At 52.7% G+C, this 19,995-nt stretch overlaps 2 protein-coding genes across 3 annotated transcripts; both read left to right on the top strand.

The window, feature by feature from the left end:
• Window positions 1–1,881: 1,881 nt before the first annotated feature.
• HOXD9 (homeobox D9) lies at window positions 1,882–3,862 on the top strand. The gene is made up of 2 exons (XM_014880141.2): window positions 1,882–2,659; window positions 3,273–3,862. Exons 1-2 carry the CDS (start codon window positions 1,960–1,962, stop codon window positions 3,512–3,514), a joined length of 942 nt encoding a protein of 313 aa, XP_014735627.2. The 5' UTR covers window positions 1,882–1,959; the 3' UTR covers window positions 3,515–3,862.
• Window positions 3,863–8,346: 4,484 nt separating this feature from the next.
• Window positions 8,347–10,168, top strand: HOXD8 (homeobox D8). 2 transcript variants are annotated; one of them, XM_014880139.2, is made up of 3 exons: window positions 8,347–8,481; window positions 8,761–8,908; window positions 9,480–10,168. In XM_014880139.2, exons 1-3 carry the CDS (start codon window positions 8,362–8,364, stop codon window positions 9,773–9,775), a joined length of 564 nt encoding a protein of 187 aa, XP_014735625.1. In that variant the 5' UTR covers window positions 8,347–8,361; the 3' UTR covers window positions 9,776–10,168. The 2 variants fall into 2 exon arrangements, with proteins under 2 accessions (XP_014735625.1, XP_014735623.1); XM_014880137.2 differs by having other exon boundaries at window positions 8,347–8,908.
• Window positions 10,169–19,995: the final 9,827 nt, after the last annotated feature.

Genomic DNA, 19,995 nt, shown 5'->3' with positions numbered 1-19,995 from the left:
AAACAGAAACACGATGCTTAAAAAAAAAATCACTAAAAACACAAAACCCCCAAATCAACAAAATAACCCAAACTCCTTAAATACTGCATACATTTGCACGGCCTTTTCTTTTCCTTTAAAGATACTCGCTACAACGCCAGAGAAGTTTCGGCAGTGGGAAGTAAATAGCTGGTTCCATACCAAGAGTTTAACGTATGTAGAAAGGAGGCTCACCCTAATCTGCCTGCTTTACCAATTTTTATCTGTTTGAAGTAAGGGGCAATTCTTGGCCATATCACAAACCCTGCTTTTAGAGAACAATGTAATAGAAATTACAAAATCGCAGAAGAAAATGCAAAAGTCAAATGATTTAAAAAAAAAAAAGGCAAAAAGGTAAAAAAAAAAAAAAAAGGTAAAGGAAAAGAAAAAAATATTTAAAAAAAAAGAAAAAAGAAAAAAGGAAGAAAACAACCTAGGAGAGCAATAAATCATTAAATAAACAGGAATTTCAGTCCCTTCCTCATAACGGCCCGCGAGTAGGAAGTGTTTTCCCAGCGCTGCTGTCCGTGCCCCCGGCGGGCTGTGCTGCGGGCTCGCCACTAACTCTCTGCGTTTCCTCCAGATCCCGACACAGCCACCGTCCCTCGCCCGGGGAAGCAGGCGTGGGCAGAAGACCATGGGTAATCTACTTTTCAATACTAACGGGGCATCGTTACGCTCGGGCAAGAAAAACCAGGCCAGGAGGGAAGGGTGGGGAGGGAAGGCATGGAAAAGAAAGCAAAGCGGGCAAAAAAAATCTCACGTAGGCATTGAACGTGGCTCCCCCTGAACTAGGGGCGGAGGAGACAGCTCTGCCGGCGAGCTGGGGTCAGCGACAGCCCCCGAGCTGCTGGGCCAGGCCAGCTCCTCCGGGTCGCCTTTGCCCGCGTCCCTCCCGGGCCGCACTGGACACCTTGAGGGGGGCTGTGTTAAGGCTGTGTAGCCCCAAAGTTCCTCAGATAGAGGAGCATGTGTTCAGCCACACGTCAGTTGTGCTGGGAGACACAGGCTTTGCTGTTTCCATCCGTCCATTTTATTAGGGACACATTAATCTATAATCAAATACACCTCATAAAATTTTTATTGAAAGGCATAAAATCATTACAGAGGTCTTCCACCTGTTTTAAAACAACACAATGGGCATCTCTTTTTAAAAGTGTATCCTTTCCATGGAAACTTTCTGTCCGGGGGTGGGGGGAGAGGATAATAATACCCGCACATGCTCTGAAATATGGAAGTACCGCAATGTGCTTTTACTGTAACATTTTCCTGTTTTATGAGAAGTCGTTACAGTCCCAGCTTGCGATGGTTTGTTTTTACAGGCAAGAATCCCCCTTTCCCAGCGGGTTCCCTCAGCAGCTTGGAGTGTGATTAGCAAGCCAAGGCTGTTGGATTTATTTAAACACCCTGCCTCTCATTGATTAAGAAATGAATGGCAGAAATCGCTCAAAGAAGGTGAAGAAATAGTCCGCGCCCGCCGCGGCCGTGGGCTGCCAGCGCGGCCACGCCCGCCGCGCCCCGGGCGGGCAGGGCACACAGGCGGGCAGGGTGGCGGGCAAGTAGGGCAGGCAGGCAAGCGGGGGGGGCAGGACAGGGCAGGACGGGCAGGGCAGGACGGGCAGGGCAGGGTGGGCAGCCGGGCAAGCAGGGCGGGCAGGGCAGGGCAGGGCAGGCGGGCGGGCGGGCGGCCCCGATGCGGTGCGGGGGCGCAGGCGATGCGGCGCGCTGTGCGGGGCCGTTGTTGATGATGATTTTTTTTTTAATCACAGCAGCCCCAGTTTAGCGGATTGATTTACTCGCAGTATTGGTAAATATGATCACGTGGGCTCCGCAACCAATGGTTGAGGGTTGCAGTCTGCAAAATACTACGATTGTTCTCCGGGAGGGTATCATATACAGTTAACAGTGTAACCTTTTATATGACTAAGAGGGGAGCCTAAAATGTCGTCTAGTGGCACCATAAGTAACTATTATGTCGATTCTCTCATAGGCCATGAAAGCGAAGAAGTTTATGGGAGTAGATTCGTCCAGGGAGGTCACAGTGCGACCTCCAGGCCATCAGGTGTTGCAGAGGGTTCAGATTTTTCCTCTTGTAGCTTTGCACCAAAATCCACCGTGTTTTCCACCTCCTGGTCCACTGTTCACCACCAGCCGTCTGCGGCAATGACCGGGATCTACCACCCCTACATGCACCAGCCCCACTTAGGGGCAGCCGACGCTGGCCGCTACGTGCGCTCCTGGATCGAGCCCTTCCCGGGCTTCCCGGGCGGCGGCGGCGGCAGCGGCGGCAGCGGAGGCAGCGGCGGCAGCGGAGGCAGCGGAGGCAGCGGAGGCAGCAGCAGCGGCGGCTCCGCGTCCAGCTCCGGCTCCTCCAACGGGCGCCACTACGGGATAAAGCCGGAGACGGGAGCAGCCGCCTCCTCGTCTTCCTCCTCCTCTTCCTCCTCCTCCAAAAGGACTGAGTGCTCCTCGTCTCGGGAGTCCCAGGGGATCGGTGTGCCCGAGTACACGTGCAGCTCCTTCCTCCAGGAGTCCCGGGAGAAAGCTCCTGCCGGCAGCTCCAAGGACCCCGCCGCCTGCAGCCACAACCCCAGCCCGAGCAGCGATCTGAAAGAGGAGAAGCAGCAGCAACTTGACCCAAGTAAGTAAAAAAAAAAAAAAAATAAAATAAAATAAAAAAAGGAAACAAATGAGGAAGGAAGAAAGAAAGAAAGACAAGAGAAAGAAAATTAAAGAAAAAGACAAAACAAAATAGGGAGTAGGAGAGACAGAGAGGAATAGAGACAGGAATAGGTGCAGAGAGAGAGAGGGAGAAAAAGAAAGAAAGAAAGGAAGGAAGGAAGGAAGGAAGAAGGAGAGAAGGAAGGAAAGTAAGAGAGGAAGCGAGGAAGGAAGGAAGGAAGGAAGAAAGAAAGTGAGAGAGAAAGAAAGAAAGAAAGAAAGAAAGAAAGAAATTGCCCCTTTGATTTATTGCCGAAACCTGTAAGGCTCGAATGTGCAAAACTGATAGTTTTACTAACCTATAAAAACGTCTAGACGCCTACCCCAGCGCAAGCAGCAACAAGCACCCATAAAAGACTCCACATAACCACCTACCATCAAGACATCATTTGTACAGTAAACAGACTGGGGCATTAAGGCTTTTATGATAATTCCTCCAAAGTTGTGAAAACAGTCCATCCTTCGTTAAATTAATTTAACGACCTTTCTCTCCCCCCCCCTTCCCCGTTCCCTATATACCTCCCTTCTTCCAGATAACCCTGCAGCAAACTGGATCCACGCTCGTTCAACGAGGAAAAAGCGTTGTCCCTACACAAAGTATCAAACTCTGGAACTGGAAAAGGAATTTCTGTTTAACATGTATCTCACCCGAGACCGCCGTTACGAAGTAGCTAGGATTTTAAACCTCACAGAGAGACAGGTCAAAATCTGGTTTCAGAACAGAAGAATGAAAATGAAAAAGATGAACAAGGAGAAAGGCAATAAAGGAGACTAACGATGGGGTAGAAACGTAGTTGGGGGACTATTGATTTACTTTGTAGTTTGAATTTTTATCAGGGGAGTGTGGGTTTTTGGTGTTTTTGTTTTTTTCTTTTTTTGGGTTGTGGCTGCTTGGTTTTGTTTGGTTGTGTGGGGGTGTTTTTTGATTTGGTTGTGTTTGTCTTTTTTTTTTTTTTTGTGCGTGTGTGTGTGTGTGTGTGTGTGTGTGTGTTAGTTTGGTTTTATTCTTCCTCTGCACCCTTAGCCCCCCATCCGTTCCTCCTCCTCCTGCACCACTCCACCCCAGGGACTTTACATCAATCTTTTTTACTTTTTCTCTCTCTTTTTTTTTTTTTTTTTTTTTTTTTTGGTAGAAGTGAAACGTGGTCTGTGTCAGGTATTGCAGGAAATTTTGTCTTGCTCGACAACGTGTTTTTCAGAGTCTCTTGATGCTCCCCTCCTCCCTCCCAGACCATTTAGATGACAATATTGTGAGTGCACGTTAGCTTTGAAAACTCTATCTGATGTTAATTGTTTGACATGTTTCTTAAAAGTGATGTAGACTAGATAGTTATTTTGCCAAAATAAAGGTAAGGAAATTAATTATAATTACGGTAATAAAATACATATTAAATTACAGTCGCTTAAATCAATGGGGGTTGCTGTGCTGTCCACGACCTACTGAGAAGAAATCTTTCCCCAAACTTGTGCTTTCTAGGTCTGAATCCTTCGCAATAGATGCCACAGAGAGGCCACGAGCTACTTCCCCCCCCCTTTAGTGCACTGTTAGGAGGTTATCTCATCCTTGGAGCCGCTCGCCATAGGCCTAACGCCTCCCGGTCCCCCGGCTAGCTGCCGTCCCTGCCCCCGGTGACTGTTGTATTAATTAACCACTCCGTGTCTCGAGCTACGGACCTGTTGTAATTGTTGTCAGTTATTCCACAATAAAGTCTGCCGTGACCGAACGACAGCGCTGCGGTGAGAGCAGAAATCTGTGCGCCCCTCGCGATGCGCCCTGCGCCGCCGGCCCTGCCGCGCATCCCCCGCGCAGCCCCCGCGGGCCCAGCGCGTCCGGGCCGGGGCTGCGGGAAAGGCCGGCCGAGCTGCCGGCCAGCAGCACCTCCGGCACCTTCCCCCGCCTCCCTGAGCCACATTTGCTGCCAGGGGTCAGCGCGGAGAGGCCGGGTAGGTGCGCCCGCCGCCGCGCCGTGCGCGGGCCTCAGGTACCAGCGCTCTTTCAAACGTCAGCGATCCCTTGGGATCGGTTAGGAAATACTCCTACACCAGTCCTCAGGAGCCAAGGAAACACAGTGATGCCTATTCCGTTAAACATGTGTTTTATTCCTAAATTTTTTTTCCTGGTGGGTTGCTTCTAACCTCTGCTTTCTTTAACTGGAAGGCTGGGAGCTCTGGAGCTGCTGCCAAACGTTCGGCTTTGTTGGCGAGAGCTCATTTAACAACGCGCCTCATGCCTTCTGCATTTATAAACACACATGACTTTATCAAGATAATTGAGATGAAGTTCATTGTAAAAAATGCTTTGTTTAAAGAGCAACCATTAAAATGAAGGACCCGTAAATATTTACGAGCAGTTCGGTTAATTCAAGATTAAGGGGAGGGCTGAGAGACCTGGTGTTTAATGTTTTTTACCTCTGTTAAAAAAAAAAAAAAAAAAAAAAAAAAGAAAAAAAGAAAAAAAGAAGAAAAAAATAAAAAGAAAGCAAAAGCATGCACTGCCAGGAAAAGGTGTTGCATTGCTTCCCATCCATTGTCGAGAAGATACCTATAATTCTTTTAAAACAGGAAGAACCATGGTATAATAAAACCATTGAGATGGCTAGACGTCTGGATCTAATGAGTTTACGATATGCTATGGCACTTTTCTTTGAAAGCACCTTATTTTGATGTTTGTGTTTGTTAGGGGGGAAAAAAAGGCAAAAAAATGCAGACAAACTAGGTCTTAAAACCTTGGACTATAAATTTCAGTATGTCAGCGTTGGGCCAAGGCAACAGACTCAAAAAAGACCTGAAGGTCACGAAACAGAGATTTTACGAAGTCCGCTTATTTGTTGAAATGTATTTTATTGGATATTCTACTGCAATGAATCCTATGATGCTTGCCTCAATATTTTCGCGAATACCCATGGGGGGAGGGGGTGATCAGTAACAACACATAAACAATATTCTTGTACACAAAACGGCATCGTGTTGATTCCAGCAGAGACTTTGTTAAGAAATTTTCACCAAGCCCACACTATCTTTTTAATATTTTATATCAGGCCGATTGACACATTTTACCTTGTACAATTTTTTCCCTTTTGTTTACCTGGTTTTAATATTGCGTGCATTTATTTCAAAATGGCAGAAAGAAAAACAAACATCTCGATCGATGAAAAGCAGTTCATCTATGGAAATTACTTTTAATGTCAAATAGAATAATTTAATTCCTACCCGTTGCTTGTGTTAATATATGTTTCCACATATGCACAGTCTCGTGCACACGCATTATTCACAGGCGTGTGTGATGAAGGAGGGGGCGACCAAAGATTCATCTTTACTTTCGTTTACATAGATCAATTCATAAATACATAAAAGCACGGGCAAACAAAATAACATTTTCAATACAAAAACTTATAACTCTGAAACTACCACACATGGAGATTTCGTGGTGTAATATGTGGGGAAACATGATCGAAAACGCGATAGCAGTCGTCTTCAAAGCTCCGGCGTCTTTCCTGGCTGCCATGTGTAAACGAGGCGCATTCTTTGTATGCAGTTAATTATAGCTTTGGCAAAAAAATAAAAGAGGGTCACCGAAATGTGCTAAGAAAATGGCACTGAAAACTTAACCGGGGGGGGAGAAAAAAAAAGAAAAAAAGAAAAAAAAAAGAAAATATAAGAAACCCAACCCAAAACCAGAAAGCAAAGGAAAATTCGGTCAAAACTGGCCCCGCAGTTGGAGTTTCTGGCCAGGCGGCGGCCGGCGGCGCGGCCGAAGGGCCGCGGGCAGCGCGGGCAGCTCGGGGCGGAGGGCGCTGCCTGTCGCTGCCGCAGCGCGCCGCCAGAGGGCGCCCGCGCTCCACCCTTGCGCGGCCGCCGCGCCCCGCTCTGCGCGCCCGCGGCCGGGGCCGCGCGGGGACCGGGAACGGCGCAGGGGAACGGCGCTGGCACCGCGGGGAACTGCTCTGGACAGCGAAATTAACGCCTCGGCAGGATGCACAGGAGCAGGGCCGAGAGTGTCCGGCACGAATGCGAGAAGCAGCCGCTGCCCCTCTGTGCCCCTCCGCAGGGTGAGGCAGTGTCTCCGTGCAGCCGCTCATCTCCTGCCAGGCCCGGCCTCCTGCCTTCTTGATGGAAGGCGAAGGGCTGTTGCTGCTGTCTGTCCGTGTGTGTGTCTCCGGGCCTTTCCCGCCTTTCCCGCCTCCCCCACCTTTCCATGTGTTACACGGGGGTCCCTAAACCTCCGCGAGTTCCTGAACGCGTGCGCCCCGAGGCCTCTGCCCGGGCGAGGGTGTCATTGCGGGCACAGGGCCCTTCGGGGTGCGCACATGCGGGGCAGCCGGGCTGGCCAGCGAGACAAAGCGAGTTAATCGGCATGGAGGCGTGGGGGTGGTGGAAGAGTGGGGTGTGATGGGGAAGGAGCCTGAGATGCCTTTTATATAACCACAAGTATTTTTTGTCAATTCACATCACACGGTCACACGTGGCTCTGGCTGGGCCAGTATTATATTTCACCTACATTTTTCGTCTCTCTCCAAAATAGGGCGGACTCCAGCTCCTGAGGGTGTCTCTCCGAAAAGCTGATTCCCACTGCAGGACGAAGCGGGAAAGAGAGGATTGGCGACTACGTTTGTTGGGGAACGGGGGCCAGCGGGGGTGGCCGGCCCGAGCGGGGGCAGCGCCGAGCCTGCTGGGCAGCGCTTCTCTTCCTTCCTTCCTCCCGGAGAACAGGGCTTACTTATTTCGGACAGAGTCCCCGAGCGGTGCTAACCGTTCACCCACACATTTTAATTTTCTCCCCCCTCCCTCTCTTTGCCTCCGTAATGACGTCCACCAAGGGTGAAATGATGGAAAGTATATTCATAGGCATGATTTCCATTAAGTATCAATTAACCTGGAGCCTCAGCCATGCGTGCAAGGCGTCAAGGGTAAATGTGCATCTCATTTCCCAGCGGTCTGCTGGCCTGGAAGGAAATGACCCGGAGGGCCTGTTGGCAAGGGGGCCCGGCCGCTGCACGCTGCCGTCCTACGGGCACCCCACTGCACCCCACCTCGCCTACACCCCGGAAACCCTGCGATGGGCATCGGCTCCCTCTGAGGGGCCCTGTCCTTGCCGGCCGGCTCTGCAGGCCTCGCTCCGGGCAGTGCAGCCTGGGTGATCCGGGCGGCGTCGCCCCGGGCAGCGCGCCCGCGGTTATCGCGCGGGATCTGCGCGGCCGCCTCGCCCCTGCGCGGCGGGGGTTTCAGCGGCTCCTAGCGAGCGCACACCGGAGGGGGGAGCGGGGGTGCCGCGGCCAGGGTGGATCCGGGCAGGGCTGGGCCGAGTTTTTTTCTTGCCCGAGGAGCGGCACATGTAAACTGAAGCCAAAAGTCCCCCCTGAGCTCATGAGCGTGTGTGTGTGTGTGTGTGTGCGTGCGCGGGCTGCTGTGTGCCTAATAGGAAATAGTAAAAGCAGTGAGGCAGGTCATTTTGGGAGCGATTATAATCCAGTCCTGGTCACCACATACACGGAGAGCAGGAGCAGGAGCGCACGGGCCAGCGACGGCGGCGGCGGCATGAGCGCGGCGTAGAGGCACCGGCGGCGGCGGCGGCGGCGGCGTGAGCAGCGCTCCGTGCCCCCGCCCGCCGCTGCCCCCTCCCCGATGAGCTCCTACTTTGTCAATCCGCTGTACTCCAAGTACAAGGTGGCGGCGGCGGCGGCAGCGGCGGCGGCGGGGGAAGCCATCAATTCCCCGTACTACGACTGTCACTTCGCACCCGAGGTGAGCGGCCGACACGCCGCTGCCGCCGCCGCCGCTGCCGCCGCCGCTCTGCTCTACGGGAACGGCGGGGCCGCCGCCGGCTTCCCGCACCCCGCGCCCGGCGGGGCGGGGGGCGGCGGCGGCGCGGCCGCGGACTTTTACCACCCGGCCGGGGGGAGCCCCACGGCCGCCTACCAGCCGCCTCCTCCTCCCCCCGCTGCGCCTCCGCCTCCTGCCCCCTGCAGCGGGGTTACCTGTCACGGGGAGCCCGCTAAATTTTACGGATACGATAACTTACAGAGACAGCAGATTTTTACGACACAGCAAGAGGCCGAGCTGGTACAATATCCTGACTGTAAATCGTCCAGTGCTAATATTGGCGAGGAACCAGACCACTTAAATCAGAGCTCGTCTCCTGCTCAAATGTTTCCCTGGATGAGACCACAAGGTTGGACGCAGTCAAAAATTTGCTTCCATCTCACGTCTGAGTTTGAAACTTTCTTTTCCTCCTTCTGCTTCTTTCTCGCTGACTCTCGCTCCCTGCCTGTGTATCCCCCACTCCCTACCTCTCTCACCGCGATTCCTATCACCGCGGTGGCTTGCGATAATAAATGGATGCAGTGAGCAAGCAGAAACCTCTGCAGCTGGCAGCTACCAACCCAAGAGTAGCCTTTGAGACGACTCTTCGGCTCTGAGGCGCAGCTGACACTCTCGCCTATCTCCCGTCGCCGCTGCCTGAACGGGAAGGGTGCAGGGTCGGGAAGGGGGTGGTATGCAAGATGATAAAGTGACCCCGCAACGTCCTATGCAGAGGGACAGCTGAGGCGCTTCTTGCATTTACTGTCGCTGTGTTTCTCTCACTCATGTGTAAAGCTCTAGACTCCTCTGTGCCCTCTGCTTTCTCTCCCTCCGGTTCTGTGGGGCTTCTCTCGAGGGATTCCGGAGGGGCGCTGCCTGCCTGGACCTTATTTTGAAGGGCCACATCAACCTCCAAACTCCTATGTTTTTGTTTTAAACAGCAGCGCCGGGTAGGAGGAGAGGAAGACAAACATACAGCCGATTCCAGACTCTAGAGCTGGAAAAGGAGTTCCTATTTAACCCCTATCTGACCAGAAAGAGAAGGATCGAGGTGTCCCACGCACTAGGACTCACCGAGAGGCAGGTAAAGATCTGGTTTCAGAACAGGAGGATGAAATGGAAAAAAGAGAACAACAAGGACAAATTCCCCGCTTCCAGACAGGAGGGAAAGGAAGGGGAGGCCAAAAAGGAAGCACATGATCTGGAAGAAGACACAGCCGGAGGCCAGACGAATTAATTTTTGCCCCAAATGTCTTTGTAAAAGTCAATCAAAAATAACCAGAGCTGAAGCCCGACATCTCGGCTCATCCACTCTTCTTCATAATCTTGTCGTGGGACGAGTGACCCCATGTCCCTCCGTTTAACATTTCCCTGCTTCGGGTGCTTCACTTGTTTGTGCTTTTATTTTGTTTATAAGCGTATTCAGAACGATCTCTAGATTTAACATTTCATCTACTAATTTTTTCAAGTGTGATACAGAGTTTGTAGGAATAAATTTTTAGTTATACATATATATATATATATATATATATATATATATATATATATATATTTGCAATCTTAAAAGACGGTGATTGTGGGAAACGACATAAACTTCCTAATAATAAATATCAATAAGTAAGACATTTAACAACGCTTTATTAATCACACAAGTGCACTTATACTATTTTAATTCTTGTTCTTGTCTTATGTTGAATAAATTAAATAAATTTATTAATCTTGAAGAAAATAACATAGAAATATATTTAACCTTCTTCTATAATATTTGATTAAAATAAACCGAATTTATTAAATTACAAAATGTATCGGCATCCCTATATCCTTTTTGTAATCTACCCCTCAAGAAACCTTCAGAGTTTCCTCTGGTTCGGACTAACTCTCCCCTGCGTCCTCCCTCCGTCTCTCCTCCGATGCTGAGTGTTTCTGTGGGTTCTGCGAACGGCACATTGTGTACAAAACCTGCTTTTTGCATCCTGCCACGAGCGCTGCGGGGCCGTGGGCCAAGCAGTGGGCAGCGGGGACAGCGGCCCCACCTGCGAGGGGAGGGCAGGCTGCGGGCCGGCCCGGGGAGCCCCCGATGTGTGCCTTGGGCCTTGCTTTCGCCTTCTCCTGCCCTCCAGCCCGGGCTGCGGGCCGATCGTGCAGGGGACCGTTGCCGGCAAACACGGCCCTAATCCTACGGAGCCATTTGCTGCCAGCCCGGCTGCAGGGAGACGAGCCGGGAGAGAATTCCGGCCCCACGCCATCCCCAAGGGCTGCTCCAACCGGTGCGGAGCTTCCAGTCCTGCCACGCGAACTACGGCCAAAACGGACTCAGCCTTCCCCGAGGATGGCTGACAAGCAGAGAAATACAAAGCTTTTGCGACCTTGCGTGGGGGTTTCTCGAGGGCTGTAATTCTTAGGAGTCCCAAACCATGCGTAGACCGAGAGAAAGATGTTTCTACCCCTAAATATTATCGTATGATGCGTTTCCCAGCGGAGGCCGCAGCTGGTAAAGACAGAGCCTGCCTCACGGTTCCCGCAAGCACGGGAGGAAAGGTCCCGTGATTAGCAAAACAATTTAATTTCTCTCTCCCTCTCCCTTCCCTCCTCTTGCTCCCGCTCCGCGGTGCGGTCCTGCAGAGCGCGGTATCAAACCGGACGGTCGAGAGCAGTCCTTTTTAGGAGTAGCAAGCAGAGGGTAGAGGGATGAGGTACAAATCCCTACCAAGATTTTTGCATCATTTTTTCCCTACCGGCTGACTCTCCCCTGAGTAATGGCTCCGTGAAGGAAATCGAATGGACGCGCCAGAAACTGCGACAAACACGACATATAATTCTTTTATCTGCCCAGAAATGAGAGTGATCCCGAAGAGGCCGGGGCTGAGCCGAGGCCTTGCTCGGAAAATCCCAGCCAGGTTTCCAGGGAGGTGCCGGCCGCCGCTCTGCCCTCCCGCTGCTGGGCCCTTCTCCCGCATCCACCGCTTCTCTCTCGGGAATACACCCGGCGCGGCGAGAACTGCCGTCCACGGGGATGGGACTCGTAGGACGGGTTTGGTTCATTTCGTTTCCCTTCCTCTTCCCCGCTCCCCACCACCGAGGCAGGCATGTTTCCACAGCTCCAGCTCTGTTTCCAGCGCCAGTTCTGGAGGGAGGCACTAGCAAGCGGAGCTATTGTTCTGGGTTTTATTTTAATCGCCTAGTTGGCTAAAGGTTGTAAACAAGGGGAAGCTGCAACAAAGCAGTGAAGTAAACATTTTTGCTGCATGGATTTGCATAAATACACTGATATCCCTAGTGTCAAGGGAGGATGTGGGGCTGCTGGCTGCGCGTTTTAAAGTAACCCAATGGCCCGACGCGCAAAACCCGTCGCTTTTGAAAACAACAATCATGCTAATGGGACCGATATACGTGGTCTCCGGGCAGAAAAAGCCTCTCGCTTTTGCTGCGTTAGCGGCGGAGGCTGGACGCAGCTCGGTTCCGGCGGCCCTGCTGCGGGGAAAGCCGTGCTGGTGCTGCCCGCTGCCATCCCGGGCTGCCTGCGAGGCTAAGGCACATCGACGACCTTCACACACCAGCGGAGCACTCCTTAGGCTAGTATTTGTCCGGAAAAAGAGCTGCTGCGCCGCTGTGGTAGTTGTTTTTAATTATCAGACAAAGAATAAAATTAAAATATTCCTGAAGAAGTTTCCGTTAGCGTCGCTCTCCTAGGACTGACTGGGAACGCAGCCACGCAGGCAAGAACTGCCTTCCCTGAGCGCACAAAATTGGCGAGGGCCTAGTGGTAACTGGAATAGCCCCTGTCTTACTCATTAACAAAAACAAAACATCGCCGTAGTTGTTAAGGTATTTACCCCCGTAGCCTGGCATCTGAATCTCTCCCTCGGTCTCACTTGGAAACTTGCTAAGAAAAAAGAAAACTGAGTCAAAAATTGACCCAGGCGGCCACCGAGTCCCCTGTAAAATCAGAGCCATAGGACTTCTGGCAAGGAAAAGCCGTAGCCGCGCGGGTTGCGGTGGGAGCGGCTGCGAGAGGCCGCAGAATGAATTGACCGCGCCTTTGGTTTCCGCGGAATTTCTCCGTTCCCTTGAGGAGCAGCTCAGCGCAGAGACACCACGAAAGTTGCCATAGCCTCCGCCGAGGCAATATTCAAAGGTGTGCAACTGCCTGAAGCAGCGTGTTGAAAAGATCCGAAATCGATCTTACATCTTTAGGCGTGTTTACTTTTGTTAGCAGTTACAGTCAGCACGGAGGTCACGGATTGAGGGCTCTGGCTTTTCCCTGAAACAAAACTTGAGCAAGAAACATCCATAGTACTCCGTCTCCGAGCCGAGTATTCCTTGTGGACACAGGCCCATTTAAATGTTTTTTAGAATACTTTCTAAGAGTAGGATTTTCGGTGTTGGTGCCCCGGGAAGGTTTTATCAGGGGCGGAGGCAGCCTGCACTGGGCGCGGTGACAGTGCCCGGCGCAACCTGCGGGAACCGCACACTGCGGGGTGGGGAAGAGGCTCGGACAATTTTTATGTCGGCGACGGCTTCCGCTTCAGTAGTGGGCGCTAAAGCAGATGTGATTTCTTTTAGTGCCCGGCGGAGCGGTGGGGAGGGGTAGGAGAAGAGGGTGGGGATGCGGGTTAAGCCCCCTTTCGTTTGGCAAGAAACGGATCCTTCGGCACAGTGCCCTGCCCCTCTTTATGCGGCGCCGCGACCGCTTGCCCCTCTCTCCGCGCCCGCGCGGATCTCCCGCGTCCCGGCCGCGCTCACGGGGTTCCGCCACCGCGCCCGTGGCGCGCAGGCCGGGGGCAGGCGGGACCGAAGCCTCAGTAAAAGCGCAGCGCGCAGGCGAAAGAAACATGGCGCTGGGAAGCAGTATGTGCAAAATCCGCAAGGAATTGCAGTAAATTCCTTTTTGTTTGAAGAAAATTTACAACTTGGTAATAGACCTTTTTATGACCTATTTGGGCTCGTCATTGGCTGTGGCTGGTCATGTGCAGGCAGCGAGCGCTTTCATGGCCTTTTCCTGATTTCCCTGGCGAATTTCCCCCTGCATTCTGCCTTCAGAGAGCCTCAGCCCCTCTTTTTCTAACCTTTGTCTAGGCTGAGGTGTATGGCAGTCGCCCTCATGTTTGTGCCCCGCTCCCCTAAACCCGCGGCCGGTCCCGTCGCCACTGCACTGACACTTTCCCGGCCCCGCGCCGCCTGCTCTCCCGCGCCCACGGAGGGATGCGCGGAGACCCGCGTCCGCCGCCGCGCCGCCTGCAGCCCCTCGCTCTTCTCCCATCGCTCGATGCCCCCGCTGCCGCTATCTCCTCGGGCACACGGATTGCTACGCGGGTGCAAAATGGATTACAGCAACCCTCCCCGGGCTTCTCCGCAGGCGGGCAATGCCGCGAACTGGTAAGCACTCAGTTCCCCTCGGGCTGGTCGCCGGTACTCTGCGATATGCGGAACGGCACCGGCTCCCCTGAACTCCGGTCCCTCTTCGTCACCTGTCCCTCGAAAACCCTACTTCTTCCTTTTAGTATTGCTATTACTATTTTTACCACTATGATTGCTGTTGTTGTTATTCCTATTGTAATTTTCGGTGGTGCTATTATTATTAATAGTGTTTGTGGGCATGCCGCAGAGTGAAAGCAGCTGTTGCGCGCGGTCTCTCACGGAAAATGCGCCGCGGGCCACGATGTCTCGGTGTTCCGCCGTGAGGGGCGGAAGGCTGGGGCGCGGTGCGCGCAGGCAGTGCCTCGCCTGTTGGTGGGGTTTCTTCCAGTATATTACTTATGCTTTTGGGATACTTTTTTCCCCTGCCAGACTGAAGCGTGCTGTGGTGATGGTCTAATTTTGTTTTCCCCATGGCGGAAGGGCGGTCGAGTAACTTTAAAGCTTAACAGGTGTTTTCGCAGGAGAATAGGTGTTAATGCTCCCGCGGGGGCGGAGGGCGCGGGGCTGCTCCGCCGAGCCGGTCGAGCCGGAGGCTGTTCCCGGGGCCAGCCGCGGGAGCCCTCGCCTGCCTCGCCGGGACGTTTCTCACATCCTTGTCCCGCTGCAGCGCGGAGCCAGGGCTGCGGCTCCGAGCTGCTCGGTGGGCAGCACACGGGCCGGGCTCGGCAACCGCGGAGACACAGCCAGGACCGCACGCCCGCAGTACGGCTGCTTACCCACGTGGAAATCATCGGGGGCTAAATGGTGGACAAGTTCTCGAAAATAAACCCAACAACAAATCCTTGGGTTTATTTTAAAATATATCGAGGAGATGAATAGTTAAGGAAACTATTCCTGCGTTACCTATATATGTATATACATCTATATTACCTATATACATATATATGGTATCTACACATTTGCTTTTCTTTGTAGAACACATACTCTTTGGAAGTACATTGTTGTGGACGTATATATGCTTTACTCATCTCATCTTCATTTTCAAACTATTGGTGTACGGTAGAAAGCTCGCTGTTTGGCATTTAGCGTTCACATCGATGGTCGGTGTTTGCAGTGCACCGTGCTGTTGCACTGCAGGAATTCACCCAGTCGCCATTCACCCCGAAAGCAGCCAGTTAATTAACGGGAAAGCACAACGCCTGACTACACAATACACAGAGAAGGTGGAAAGGTGCGAGTCATGTCCTGAGTACACATTTTGAACCCACAGACGAAATTGTTCTTTAATCCACCCCTGAGCACCCCTCAGCCTGCTAACCCCGAGCCCCAGTCCAGTAAGGGATAAGATCCCTGTCCCCTATGCTTTGCCTGTTTGCACTAGCCGGCCGCTCTGCGCTCCTGCAGCACTTGGGGTTTATTTGGGACGAATCGTTTTCAACATAGCACCAGTCTTCAAGAGTAACGTGGAAAATATGTACTGCGTTAGGTTTCACTCTCAGAATCCCTCCTAGTGACACAGTAATTATAGCTACTTGACTATAAATCTCTCCAAAAACTTCGGAAAATCTCGTCCTTGAGCTGTTTTGAAATAATTTGTAGCCTGGGGAAAAAAGAAGAAAACAAAAGCAGAATGTTCGAACGAATTCTAATATGCATGTGTGTGTCTGCGGGTCCATCTGCTGACACATACGGATACACAAATGCATTTATGATTCCACTGGTTTATGTGGGAGTTCGGCTTTTTTCTAAATGGCTTCCTTCCTGGCTTGTTTTTGCTCTTATTCTCTTCCTTATCGGATGCATGTATGCATTTATTTATTTATTATTAACATTCAAATATACATAGATCTGTTTATATTTTTAAACATAACGATGGAACTGTAAGTATTCATAACAAATAAATAGGCGATTTTATCTATGGCACATTTATATATATTTATACATAGTATTTATCTATATATGACACATATGAGGACCGTATTTTTATATCCTATAAAACGTGGTATGAATATAGACGTGTTAGTGTGCTGAAATTGTTGGAATACAAGATTCACAGTCAAATTTCTCGTACTTGCTTAGTTTCCCGACGTGTTCGACAGAATTTATGACTTAGTGGGGATTTTTTGGTTTGGTTTTTTTTTTTTTTTTTTTTTTTTTTTTTTTTTTTTTTTTTTTTTGTTGGGTTTTTTTGTTTTGTTTTGTTTTTTTTTTTTAATTTGTGTGTTGAAAGGAAACAGCCGATTCCCAGTGCACTCTTTACTGACGCACGGGCAGTATAAAAACACCATCACAAAGCAGCTGGCAGGAAGCGGCAGCCTAGTGTCCCTGGCAGTACTGGGGCACCGCTGGCACCGGCTGCCATTTGGGAAGTCAGGTTGGCTCCCGCTTAGCTGCTGCAGGTTGCCTTGAAAAGAAGTGCAGCCTCTGTTCCCCGAGTCTGGCAGGGCTTTGGTGCAAGGAGGGGGAGGCCGTGTGAACTGCGGACCCGGGAAACCCGATAAGACGAGGCGAAGTCACGTTGCTTTTGCGTTCTTAAGAACTGAAAATCCCGCGGATTCATTTTCTCGTTCCTCTCAAAAATATAATCCCTAAGGGGTGTTTTATGAGCGCTTGGGATAGAAAAAGAAATCCGAACAAAGACGGTATTTCACCCCTCGGTTGGCAGGCAGCTGTTAAAGGTATTTACTGCTCTACTGCAGTGCGGCACTCAATGCTGCTGGAGCGGGAGAGGAAAAAACAGGAAGCGAAAGGAAAAGATGAGGCACAATAAACATTGCAGCAGGTCGCGGAGGCCGGGCGGGGTGCGGAGGAAGGGTTTCTGCGAGAGACAAGAGGCAATAAAAGTGCATTCAGCGGCAGCAGGCTCTGCCCAAACTCAGCGCTCGCCTCCCATCATCCGCGGGGGAGGGGGCGGCGAGAAGGGGAGGCAGCCCGCAGTGCCTACCCGGTGCCCCAGGCCGGGAGCCATCGGAGCCGGAGCTGTGAGACTGCAGGGCGGCGGGGATCACCTCAGCAGCCCAGCCGGCCCCGCCGTCCTGGCCTGGCTCCGCCGCATCTGTCCGCGTGTGGGCGCACGCCCCGACGGACCGGGACGCGGTCACCTGCCCGCGGCTCCCGCCCTCGGGGCCGCCGAGCTGGGCCGTGCAGCGACCGCCGGGGGCGCGACAGGCCCCGGCCGCAGCCACCAGCCCTTCTGTCTCTACGGCCTCTTCCAGGAGAAGGCGCTGTAGGACAAGCCTGGCCACTCTCCCCTCCGCGGGGCGAGGGGCCCACCGCCCCTCCGCCAGCCTCGGGACCCGTACCCTGCCGCCCGCTGGCCCACGGCAGAGGCCCACCGGCGGGCGGGGAACATGGGCGGGGTTCCCTCCAGCGCCGCGATCTCCCGTCTCTCCCGGGTCCGCAGACCCTGCCTAACCCGCAGTGCCACGGGGTTCCCCTCGTGTGCCCCGCTGCCCTCCCGGTCACCAGCCCGCGCTTTGATGTCGAGCACCCGCCTCTTCCCTCCCTGCTCCTTTGATGCGGGTGCCAGAACACCCTCTTTCCCCGCCGGCTCCCTTCCCGCGGGCAGAGCCTCCGGCCCCCGCACATCCTCCCTTGCCTCCTTGCAAGCCGGGGCCCGGCAGAGTTCCCTGCCTCCGCCTCACCTGTTGCCTGCAGGCTTCACCTTCCCTAGCCGTGCCCGGACACGACCCTGGCGGCACCCACCCCCACCGGCCGTGCCTACCCCGGCGAGACGCTCCCACGGCCCCTGGCCTCCCCTCCCTGCCCCGCACTCCTCGCCCTCTTCCCCCGCGGACCCGAGGTGTCGCCGCCGCTGCCCCCGTTTGATGTTGAGGCGCGGCTCGACGCCGCCCTGCCCGCCCCGGGCCTCTGCTGCCAGCGGATCTGCCTGCGGGCGTGGGGTGCTGCAGGCAGGGCCCTTTGCATGCCCACATCCTGCTTCACGAGGGCATGGGCGACGAGGTGACTGTTGAAAAGTCGCGGTTATGATAAAAGCAGAGGGGCAAAATGCGTTGGATGCTATCAAGGTGCTTAGTCGGTCTTCAAAGTCAGAGAAGGAGCCTGTAATTTTCTGGCAGTGTGGTCCTCGGGGTAGGACGTCGATCGTCATGTCTGTCATGCAGCATTGAGAGTGATGGCGGCATACACATGTGATTCAATTCCCCCAACCTCTTTATCACAATTAGCAGAGGGAAACCAATCGTTACTGTGTTATTTCATTACACCTCTTATCTGTCTCCAGATCGTCAGCCCCAAATATGAAAACTTGCATAAAAGCCTAGAGAATGAACTGGCCGGAGCTTCAAAGTCAACTTTCACATCTGCATTTTAGAATAGGAAATGTGAAAATCGTTCTAATTCCCACTTCAAAAATCTCGTGGCTAGAATTAGTCAGTTGCTGAAACATTTGTCTTGTCCTTAAATGAGAGGGATCTGTATCTCAATCATCAATTCCTCACTATCTCACAGCCTCATCTTTCACAACCCCAGTGTCCTGGACACATGTGCCTGAAGCACATGCCCAGCCTGGGCCACTCCGTTTGCCAGGGGCTGACACTTCTGCAGGCTGACTGCTGTACTACCTGCCTCACTATGGCTCCTCTCCTCTGCACACACTGGGCAGTCAGTCTCTCATCTCCAAACTATGGCCTTCTCTTGCCCACAAGACAGGCCAAGAGAGCTGAAGTAATCACAGACACTCAGGGAAGGATGTGATGCTCTCTGTACTGGCGCAGGGCCTGGAGCCTTCCCACGGGCCCTGCTGCCTGGGACCTGACTTTTGCCAAACCCAGCACTCAGTGCCAGGCCTGGGGCAAACACACTTGACTTTGCATTGTACTTCTTGTCTCAAAGTATTTTCCCCATGTTTTATTGCACTTTCTCATTACACCCTACCCCTCATGTCCCAGTATATAGCCATTTCTTGCCCCTTTCCAGGTATGGCCACTTTGGCTCCCTGCAGCTGCCTGCTGCTGAAACACCTCTCCCAGAGACCAGTGAGGGTGATGTGTTTGGGGAGGAGGATAGCTGGAGTCTACCACAAAGCCTGATCTAGGGCCTGCTGTGGCCAGGCCCAGGTGTCTGAACAAGGCTCAGGGAGCTCCAGGGAGCTTGTCCCTCTACCTGCCCATGACTGAGTGCATGACAGACCATGCACTAGCTGAAAGAGACCCCGAAGTCAGCCCCATGCAAGGCAGCCCACACCTCTCTCTAGGATGGCTGACTGGAGCCCCTGGGCCTGATAAAGCTTCTCAGACCATGCACTGTGTCTGAAATGCCACCTTATGCACTGTCCCTACCAGCTGTCCTGGGAAGGGAAGAGGCTGTTCCACAGCTTATGCCACTAAAAACACACGAAGGCAATGCCATGTGAGCAAGGTCTTGCAAAGATCAAGAAAAAATAGTGGAATGCAGAGCCACTCCGGATCATAAAAAAGGAGCAGGGAAGGACCTCGGGATGCCTCTTGTTGTCTGAAGGAAAACGAGTTGTTCAGCTGTGACTGTAGCCGTGTAAAGAATATAGCGAGAACTGAGCTGGCCCTTTTGGGTGACTTCATACTTGTGTAGCTAGATTCTTTAGGAAATGGCCGAGTAAGAGTAGACTCTGATGTTAAACAGGCACCACCCAGTTGGTGCCACCACCCAGCAAGGAATTGCATTTGGCTCGTTTTTCAGAGCTGAGCCCCCGGGCGGAGGCGCACTCTCACCCGCGGGCCGGGCGAGTGGTCGTGTCCCCTCTGCACGCGGCCGGTCCCCGGCGGGGCTGACACAGCTCCCCGCCCTCTGCCGAAGGTACGAACCCTTCCTGGGATGCACCAGGAGCTGCTGGCCTCTCCGACGTCCTCAGCCATGATAGATTGGGAGCTGATGCCCGGTGTTCTTCATGCTGTGTGACTGCCAGGGACATTTGACTTCCTGTGCTCGGACTCCTTGAAATTCTCATTTGCTAACTCACACCCTGCTCCCTTCACACCAGGGCTCTTTTATTGCTTTATAACCGTCCTTAAACTTCCATTCCTCAAAGATCTCATTGTGGCGGGCTTCACACTTTCTCTCCTTCCGAAGCCCTGTGCCCTCTCTGTTACCAGCAGTTTGGTC

The sequence above is a fragment of the Sturnus vulgaris genome, chromosome 7 (assembly GCF_052056855.1).
Source record: "Sturnus vulgaris isolate bStuVul1 chromosome 7, bStuVul1.hap1, whole genome shotgun sequence".
Lineage (NCBI taxonomy): Eukaryota > Metazoa > Chordata > Aves > Passeriformes > Sturnidae > Sturnus > Sturnus vulgaris.
The sequence above is the reverse complement of the archived record's forward strand: the minus strand, read 5'-3'. Positions and strand labels throughout refer to the sequence as shown.